At 41.1% G+C, this 10,614-nt stretch overlaps 1 protein-coding gene across 1 annotated transcript; it reads right to left on the bottom strand.

Moving 5' to 3' along the window:
* Positions 1-1,360: 1,360 nt before the first annotated feature.
* LOC120545217 (transmembrane protein 150C-like) lies at positions 1,361-8,568 on the bottom strand. Its single transcript, XM_039779357.1, is given in 9 exon segments — positions 1,361-1,611; positions 1,614-1,781; positions 4,032-4,209; positions 5,434-5,561; positions 5,782-5,849; positions 5,929-5,964; positions 7,132-7,185; positions 8,054-8,158; positions 8,365-8,568. Coding segments are annotated over 8 exon segments (750 nt in total). The 5' UTR covers positions 8,128-8,158; positions 8,365-8,568; the 3' UTR covers positions 1,361-1,567.
* Positions 8,569-10,614: the final 2,046 nt, after the last annotated feature.

The raw sequence follows: 10,614 nt of genomic DNA, 5'->3' as shown, positions 1-10,614 counted from the left end.
CACCCCAAAACTAACTAGAGACATTCTGATAGGTAAGCCCACGGGCCATAGGCTATGGGGCCACGTGGGTCACTCCTAATTTGGATCAGTCAGCAGCCATGTAAGGTGTGATTAGAGTGATTGACAGAAAATCTGAAAAATTACAAAACAATATGACCTTTTCAGCTCATCATGAACCTGAACATGGGAGGCCCCTGAACTTGGGAGGCCCCTGGGCTTCAGCCCAGGTAAGCCTGTGCATTAAAGCGGCCTTGGTTGTACTATTCCTTTTAAAATGGAGTTCCTTTAAAGAAATTCCTCTGGAAATGCACACGCCAACTTATTGGGACTTTAGCTTATTCACTGTATCCCCCAGAGTTAGATAAGTCCATACCCTTCTCATCTCTGTGCGTGTCGTAACTGTCTGACGCACCCACCGCTAGCCTAGCTTAGCACAGATCCTGGAGGTAACTGGTTCCAACTAGCCTACTGCTACCAATAAGTGACAAAATAACGCCAACATGTTCCTATTTACATGCTGTGATTTACATAGTCACATCGTGTACAAACAAGGTCACATGATACACAGCCATCTTCTAACCGTATACATACTGGGAACTATATTCTCAGAAAGGCGCACTGCTACTTGGGCGGAGTGATTTGCTCGCAGCACCGGAGAAGCCCCAATGTCACTCCGCCTGAGTAGCAGAAGTAGCAGTGCTTCACCTTACTGAGAATATAGTTCCGTTTGTATATGGTTAGAAGATGGCTGTGTCTCATGTGACCTTGTTATTTGTACACGCTGTGACTCTACAAATCACAGCATGTAAAAAGGAACATGTTGGCGTTATTTTGTCAGTTATCGGTAGAGCAGTAGGCTAGATGGAGCGGTTACCCCCAGGATGTCTAAGCTAGTCGATAAGGCTGCTGTGCTGATAAAATGCATGCAAAAACCTACATGCACAGAGATTAGAAGGGTATGTATGATTTATCTAACTCTGGGGATAGTGAATAAGACAAAGTCCTAATAAGTCAGCATGTTCCTGTTAAAAAAAAGTTTTAACTATAGACTTTAATTTACTCACAGAGCCAAGCGCCATGCTCTCCGTTCGTTATGCTAAGCGCTACTGCTTTTCCCCCACCCACATTTTTATATATCTACAATAGATCACCACAAGACTGTTTTCTTTGGAAAAACCTACTCAAGAAAACAGTGTGAAAACTCAAAAGGTGCTAAATTTATCGACACTGAAGACTACAAAAACAATGTTGCTGTCTTTTTATTGATACTGATTGCGTACTGTGCAAACTTGCGTTTTGATTCATAACATCTATAGATAGATATAGACAAGTAAAACTTTAGATTGTTACGTTTTAATGTTTAAAAAAAGTGTCCTTGCATATAAAGAGAAATGAGTACAATGACTTTCTACTTTTGAATGTTTGTAGATAAAAAATATCTTACAGTCAGACATGCGTACATGAAGTGGTGATTATTTGGTAAGAGTGAGTAGAGTAAAAAAAGATGGAATAAATGCATCTCAAAGTTGCTGATCCATGCGCCTCCTGCAGTTTAACCTGAATATCTTTATCCCAACATTTGGTCCGGCTGGTACCTGGACGCTTCAGAGACGCCTCTGCCGCCTTCGCTGTACGCCCAGAGTTGTCTGTGCACACGATGTCGAAGCGGTTGTGGCGAAACTCGATGGCAAAAGTGCCGAGGAAGGTGATGAAGAACATGACCAGCGCCCACTGGCTCTGAGCTGCTTGCATGTGGAGGCGCTGACCCATCAGGGAGAAGTCTGCAGCCGGTGAGTTAAGGATGAGATTACAGATCATGAAAACATCTTTATCTGCGATGTTTAATTGTCGGGATCGTTCAGGTGCCGGCAGAAATTCTGCCGGATGTCCGTCACCTTCCTCTTCCTTTGTGTTGGCGTTCTAACCTCCGGCTGATTTCTGAGGACTCTGGTTAACTGCTCCTCAGATCTCTGCAGGGTAAATCCAGACAGCTAGCTAGACTATCTGTCCACTCTGAGTTTTCTGTTGCACGACTAAAACAACTTTTGACCGTACACATGTTCCACCAAAACAAGTTCCTTCCTGAGGCTATTTTCCAGAGGCACCGTTGCTCCGTCCGGTGCATAGCGCCGCCCAAGACGATTGTGATTGGTTTAAAGAAATGCCGATAAACCAGAGCATGTTTTTCTCCCATCCAAGAATGCTGTGTGGACTGGCCAGACCCTCCTCCGCTGCGCTGTGGAGGAAGGTCTGGCAATAAAGCCAGCAGCCAGTTAGCTTAGCTTAGCATAAAAACTGGAAACACGGAGAAACAACTACAGAAGCTCTGTCCAAATGTGACAAAATCCATCTACCAGCACCTCTAAAGCTCAGAAGTTGACACATTATATTTTATTAGTTTAATCTGTGTAAAAAAGGCACATTTTGGACAGAGCCAGGCTAGCCGATTCCAGGATTTGCTGCTTTGAATATTTTTGGGTTTTGGATTGTTGGCCAAACAAAACAATTAATTCAAAGATCATGGGCTTTAGGAATCTTATGATGTACATTTTTTCTTTTACTATTTTCTTAATTTTGACAAACCCAACGACTCAAATGATTGTCAGTCAAAGGGCCCCTTTAAATTCACAACATACAGTACAGTTTGTCAGTCGTCAGACTGATGTAATTCATTTGTATGCCATTTTCGGTTTTTAGCGTGTTTATCGACGCCGGTTTGCCTCCATTGACCTATGTTACGTGGGAATTACCGCCGTAGCGAGTAGTATGAAATAGGGCTGAACGATTTTTGAAAATAATCTAATTGCGATTTTTTCCCCAAATATTGCGATTGCGATTCGATATTCGATTATTTTTTTAAGCTCTTTGTCTTCTGTATTATTCAACAAAGACAAACAATAAATCATTGTATAGTATGAACAACACACAATTACACACTAGACAGTTAAATAAGAAAACAAATAAACATATATAATATATATATATATATATATATATACACATATATATATATACACATATATATATACATACACACACACACATATATTTTTTAAGTGCACAGAGAGGAGCTGCCTCCAGCCCCCCCCCCTCGGTGGAAGTGCGCAACAACGTCACACGCACGCTCAGCCAGAGGCTATCGTTACGTTAGTTGCTGTGGTCTTGCCGTGGGATTAACTGTACTAATAAAACCGTTGAAACACGCGGCCACGCGCTGCTGTGAAAGCTCCCCAAACCGTCATTTATCAGTCTGATTGTTACCCCTCTCAGTGGCAGCTCCTCCACCCATATCTTTATATCTTTATAACGGAGCTAACCGCTAACCGGAGCTAACCGCTAATCAGAGCTAGCTTCCGTGCCAACCGAGCCTTCAGTTCTGCGTGCCTGTATCCATTAACTGCATGTATGGACTCGAGCCCAAACAAAACCCTTCATTTTATTAAAATGGCGTAAAAGTTTTAAACTTCAACTCAGAATTGTTTGAATGACAGAGATCAGCTCAAGGTACAGTGTAGCGTTAGCGTGCTAAGTTGATGCTTTCTCTGCGTAGTGCAGACTGATTTGCTCTTTGCGAGTCATCAAATCGAGACCAAATCGCAGCCTTTGCGATTAGGAAATCGCGTTTTAACATATCGCGATATTATCGCAAATGCAATTAATCGTTCAGCCCTAGTATGAAAGGACGGAAGTCCGTGGAGGGAGGCTGGTTGGGGTGGCGGATGGGTCAAACACAGGACATTCACCCAGGAGAGCGGTGTCGTTTTTTTGTGTTACTAAAGCCTTTCCCAATGTTCTTTTCCTAAACCCAACTTTAGCACGTTCTCGCGACGCCACGTGTTGTGTATGTTTACATCGGCTGTATACAGCGTAGACATAAACGCAGATAGCTCAAAATGCGTACAGATAACGCACCATTTGGCTTTAGGAAAGTGGCGTGTATGTTTACGCGTAGTCATGATGCCAGGTTGCTGTCGTTACCTTTTAAACAATATGTTCATTCCACTCTTAAAGCGGTCAGAGTGAAAGGATACAGAGGATCAAGCAGACGGTGATGGATCCAGACAACAGGAAGCGGATGATCCCAGCCTTCCTCCCTTCATTCTTCAGATCCACTCTCAGGGTGATGTAGGACTGCACCCAGCAGTACAGCGTTCCCAGTCCAAACGTCATTAAGGTGCCAACGTTGTGGATCATCTCCTCAGTAAATACCTAAAACCAATCAATTAAGACAATAATCTCAGTTTTGATCAACACGTCACCGATATCCACAGACGATCTCAGCAGAGATAACATGTCCTCCGTAAACTCAGAGCGCTTTCTGTTGCTCCACACGTCCTGCTGTTACTTTACAAAAGCATCGTATCGTCCAACCCATCCTGCTGTACTGTTCCCCCTGTTTCCTCAACATGCTCACCATTTCTAACAAAAACAAATTCACCAAGATCACACACTCTGCCTCCATCTGGGAGACGATACCGGAGCATGCGAGCCTGTTCCACCAGACTGGCCAACAGCTTCATTCCCTAAGCTGTCAGGAAGCTCGACACCCTCCCCTCTCTCCCTCCCCTCTCTCCCTCCCCTCCCCTCAGCCCCCAAGAACGCTGGACTCTGAACATCCCCCGCCATTAGGATATGCACTGGCCACTTTATATAAAAGAAGACACTCAGGAACTCTTCCTTTTATATTTCACATTTCAATATCTTCATCTTTAGTTTTCTATACAATTTGATTTTGCCTTACATTTGCACTATTTAGAATGTATAACTGTATTGTACATATTACTTATCTATACTACATACACTACCAGTCAACACTACCAGTCAAAAAGTTTGGGGTCACTTAGAAATTTCCATTCCTCTCCATTCCAGACAGAGTATCAGCTGAGATCAGTTGCATTGTTTTTTTAACCAGGGCAGCAGTTTTCAGATTACATTATGTGCTTACATAATTGCAAAAGAGTTCTCCTATGTTTTCTCAGTTAGCCTTTTAAAATGATATCAGATTAGTAAACAGAAGTTGCCTTTGGACCGTTGGATGAATGGTTGCTGATAACGGGCAATGTAGATATTGCATTAAAGATCAGCCACTTCTGTCTACAACAGTCGAGAACCCTTTTGCAATTATGTAAGTTCATAATGTAATCTGAAAACTGCTGCCCTGATAAAAAAACAATGCAACTGATCTCAGCTGGTATTCTGTCTGGAATGAGTGGAATGGAAATTTCTAAGTGACCCCAAACTTTTGACCGGTAGAGTTTTACTTATCTTTTTTTAATCTTTATTTGTAGATATTACTTATCTTTTTTATCATTATTTGTACATGGTGTATTACTTATCTTATTTCTCCCACCCACCCATCCATCCATCCATCCATCCATCCATCCATCCCTTATAAATAATACATGTATTTTATAGTATAGTGGTGCACGTTACCTGGAAGTTTCCAATCAGCGTCATCCCAAAGCAGCCGATAGAGAAAGCCACCAGACAACCGACATTCAGCCATTGATGGTATGTTCTGTGTTTCAGCTGCAGGTATCTGAGGACAGCAATTATGAACCCTGAAATAGAGAAGAACAAATGGAAACCATGTAATCAATCCTGCTAACAAGCCTTGTGTGTATAAAAACCCTAAAGACACACCAACGCAACATTGGTTTAGTCTTTTCATGGGATTTGTTGGAAATAACAAAATACTGAAGTGTCGGTCCTTAAAATATCAGCGTTTGCATTTGTGACATCTAGTATTACAACGATCAACGTGATCAACGCTGCTCTCACCCCCAAACGCAGACAAGTTCATGACCTCGCTGAAGATGCAGCTGGCTGGTGAAAAGTTGCCTGCAACACTGGAATGGGAAACATTTGGATTTGTCGCTAAAATATTAAATGATTTACAACAATAAGGAAAGAATGATGAGTATGTACCTAATGTAGGGAGGATAAAACGATCCATTTCTTCTCCTGAAAACACATAAAAAGAAGATTAACCCAAAAGATAAAGAGATGAAAAGTCATCTTTGGATGATATTGTGTGACTCTTACCTAGGTCTGGATGATTAATCGAAAATGTATTGACATTGAAATTTTGAAGCCGTTATTGACGTATTTTTCCCATGACGATAATTTCAATTATTTATTCCTGTTGATAGGCCTACTTTCTCCTTAAAGTGCTCATATTATGCTCATTTCATAATTGTATTTAGAGGTTATACCAGAATAGGTTTACATGGTTTCATTTTCAAAAAACACCATATTTTTGTTGTACTGCACATTGCTGCAGCTCCTCTTTTCACCCTGTGTTTTGAGCTCTCTGTTTTAGCTACAGAGTGAGGCATCTCACTTCTGTTCCATCTTTGTTGGGAGTCGCACATGCTCAGTACCTAGCTAAGGACTACTAGCCAGTCAGAAGCAGAGTATGAGGGCGTGCCCTGACAGTAGCTAGGTAAGGACTACTAGCCAGTCAGAAGCAGAGTATGAGGGCGTGCCCTGACAGTAGCTAGGTAAGGACTACTAGCCAGTCAGAAGCAGAGTATGAGGGCGTGCCCTGACAGTACCTAGGTAAGGACTACTAGCCAGTCAGAAGCAGAGTATGAGGGCGTGCCCTGACAGTACCTAGGTAAGGACTACTAGCCAGTCAGAAGCAGAATATGAAGGCGTGCCCTGACAGTACCTAGGTAAGGACTACTAGCCAGTCAGAAGCAGAGTATGAAGGCGTGCCCTGACAGTACCTAGGTAAGGACTACTAGCCAGTCAGAAGCAGAGTATGAGGGCGTGCTACGCTAGCAGCTAGGCGAGCATTATAACGTGCACCAAAAAGATATATAACACAATACAGGAAAGGGGAAAAGGCCAAAAAGCATAATATGAGCACTTAAAAAACATTCTACCGCGTGTGTAGTCACGTGACTTGGACCCGGACCATGGAAAGCATCATGGAGGATAACTCAAACACCGAGTCCGAGTCAACTGAGCAACTTGTGCCCCCCAAAAAACGCAGTGTCCGTCTGGAAACAGTTTGGCTTCAGAAAAGATTATTTAGAACAATGTGATTAATTATCGTTATCGAGATAAAATGTGCAATGAATCGTGATTTAGATTTTAGGTCATATGATGCAGCCCTATTCTTACCTGTATGATGAACCCAGGGGTGCGATCTTCTCATCATTTACAGCTACAAAGTATCTATCAGAACAAAGGAGGGAATATAGTATTAAAGATGAATAGAAGTTATAGTATACTGTAGCGTCACCTGTCATTTGCGTCTTTCTGTAGTTGTTTTTGTCACTTTGTTGTAGGGTTGGGCATCGAGAACCGATTCCTAATCGGAATCGGTTCAAAAATTACGATTCCATCGGAATCGTTTCTGTTTTGGAATCGTTTGGAGGATTTGGTTTCAAATCCGATCATCACTTCCCAATTTAACAAGCGCAAGTTTGGGTTTCCGTAGCAGCCAGGTGCTTGTTGTGTTGCAGTCATGGAGCACAGTAAGCGGCGCTCTAGTGTGGCTTTATTTTACGTTGAAAAAGCTGTAAAACTGCAAACCACCGTTGAATCAAAATAAAACTTTGCTCTTATTTGTGAAAATAGGCATGTGACCCGTTTCAACTCAACCCCTCAAAGAATCGGAATCGAGAATCGATAAGAACCAGAATCGAAAGGAAGAATCAGAATTGGAATCAGAATCGTTAAAATCCAAACGATGCCCAACCCTACTTTGTTGTCATTTGGCTCTTTTTCTGTAGTATTCTGCGTCTTTTCGTAATTATTTGCAACTTTTTGTCTTTTTGTAGTCATTTGTGTCTCTTTGTAGTTGTTTTGCATTTCTCTATAGTTGCTGTAACTGCACCTTGACTTCAGTATTTCTTTAACACTGGAGACAAAGAGAAGTGATTTGACTCACTGTCCAAAGCTTCCTGCCACACCTCTGCAGAGATTATATTTAGGCCTAATCACACTGTGTCAAAGAAAGCTTGACTTGTGGGTTCTGTTTTCCATTTATAAAAAAAAAGTAAAAAAAAAAAGAGGAAGTCCTATAATGAACAGAACTTACACCAGCCACAGTCCGGCAGCAGTGAGCACAGAGTAGACGGGAGGTAGAAGAGCCCACCGACTGCTGCTCCACATCGCGTCTCCTCTGACAGCACACACAGTTTGTCTGGAAGATATGAATCTGTTAACAACGTTTTATTATAATAAGGGAGATGCCATGGTGTGGGCACACTTACTTCCAAAGAGAGATACAGGAAGTGAGCACGCAGGAGAACACAGCACTTCAAAATAAACATAAAGGATGGGAAACAGGTTATTCTTGTTGGTCTGTAACATAAATGAACGGTCGAACTGTAGATGAAACTGCCTCACCTGTCCGCCCTGAGGCGATTCTCTCACCGCTCCGTGGTTCAGCTAAATGTTTGCAGACTGGAAATACGGCAACGTCACATAAACGTCTCCTCTACATTATCTTGTAAATATAGTCAGTAATACACGTCGCAACAGTTCTTTCATTGCTGATAGAGTTGTAGTGATGTCGTCGTGGCGTCATAGAGCAGGTATGACTACATTTATCCTGGCAGGACAGATCTTCCGGTTTGGGTATCTGTCCTTCAAAATAAAAGCGTGGAATTGTAAATAAATAAAGACAGTATCCGATTATGCAGGGGTGGATTTTTTTAATTTATTACTTAAGTAAAAGTATCAGTATTACAAGAGCATTTCCTGCATTTAAAATCGTCCTTAAAAGTACAAAAGTATAATTAAATAAACTTTAGAGTACCAAAAGTAAAAGTACAAATTTAGCAGATATTATTAAAAGTATTATTATAATTAGTGATGCAAATGTTGCCGCTTCTTTTCCATATGCATATTTTCACACACTATATGCACATTATTTATAATATAGCCTATTGTTGTTATGCTATTTTTTTCTGCAATGTTGGGGAGCCAAACCCAAATTATTTGACTCTTATACCTGTATAATTGAGATGTAACAATAAAGGAATCTTACGAAATGAATAATTTGCAATTTATTTGTTGATTCATATTTTTCTTAATAATCAGATTCTGCAAAGTAACTACAATAAGGTAGTGGAGTAAAATGTGCAATATTTTCCTCTGAAATGTGGAGTATAAGTACAACATACCATCAAGTTGAAATACTCACGTAAAGTAACAGTAGCAAGGAATTTATACATAAGTTACAGTTTAGTTTAGTCACACGGTAGGACATTGTGCAGGGGAGGTTAGAAACCAGTTAGACTGAGCAGCGGTGAAAATTAGAAAAAGTGTACAAAATGGGATGAATTACAATAAGATCTTAAAAGTCATTGTTGATGTTTTTGAATGATGATAATGTAGATGTTGATTGTAGTGATGCCAGGAGAGATGGTCCTCTCCATTTCAATTTATATTTTAAGAGACGTCCAACAAAATGGGAGATGAAAGTCCTCAGAGTGTTTTGTATTCTGTGAACAGCTTAAAAAAAGTGCTTGAATAAAATTACTTTCCATCACTGGATATATGTTTATAGCTATTGTCTGCAATGGTGGAAAGTAAGTAACAGTAGATATATTGTGTATGTTTTATCAAATAACCACAAAGTAACCGAGATGAAGAAGAGGAGTATTCTGGTACAGGAAGGAGTATTTGTCGGGGGCAACAACGGTTCAACAGCACATCTCCACCGGGACGCCCCAAACAGGATCACCCAGCCATGACAAACACAGAAGACTTTGGTAAACAGAGCAGAACTTTTATCTGAAGCACTGTTTTAAACAGTGAAAGGAATGTGACACAACTGTTTAATTTGAAGCTGCTTTTTGGGAGTTAAAACAAAGCTGTAATCCTGCCATCTACATTGTGTATATCCTTCTTTTAATAAAGTGGGATTAACTGTACCGTCTATGCCGGTATACAGACTAGGGATAGACCGATAATCGGGCTGTTTGACAGTTTGCAGATTATATGCATCTGCGTTTTATTTGCCCGATAACTGATAAAGTTAATGAATTAAAAAGTGTTCTACTTTGGCACGGCTCCAGCTCTGTGTCTGTTCCTCTGCTTCTGTTTCACTCCCCACTGAGTCTGACTTAATGTCCCGCCCACAACACCATCTGACTTTTACTGTGTATTATGTTGAAAGTTTCTTAATTTATTAAATAATTGCTTAAAGCATTTAAACAAAGTTTCTTAAAGTGCTCATGTTATGCTCATTTTCAGGTTCATAATTGTATTTAGAAGTTGTACCAGAATAGGTTTACATGGTTTAATTTTCCCCAAAAAAAACCACCATATTTTTGTTGTACTGCACATTGCTGCAGCTCCTCTTTTCACCCTGTGTGTTGAGCTCTCTGTTTTAGCTACAGAGAGCGACATCTCACTTCTGTTTCATCTTTGTTTGGAGTCGCACATGCGCAGTACCTAGGTTAGGACTACTAGCCAGTCAGAAGCAGAGTATGAGGGCGTGCCCTGACAGTAGCTAGGTTAGGACTACTAGCCAGTCAGAAGCAGAGTATGAGGGCGTGCCCTGACAGTAGCTAGGTAAGGACTACTAGCCAGTCAGAAGCAGAGTATGAGGACCTGCCCTGACAGTAGCTAGGTAAGGACTACTAGCCA

This window comes from Perca fluviatilis, chromosome 17, assembly GCF_010015445.1.
Source record: "Perca fluviatilis chromosome 17, GENO_Pfluv_1.0, whole genome shotgun sequence".
Taxonomy (NCBI): Eukaryota; Metazoa; Chordata; class Actinopteri; order Perciformes; family Percidae; genus Perca; species Perca fluviatilis.
Note: the sequence above shows the minus strand (reverse complement) of the source record. Positions and strands in the feature narration are given on the sequence as shown.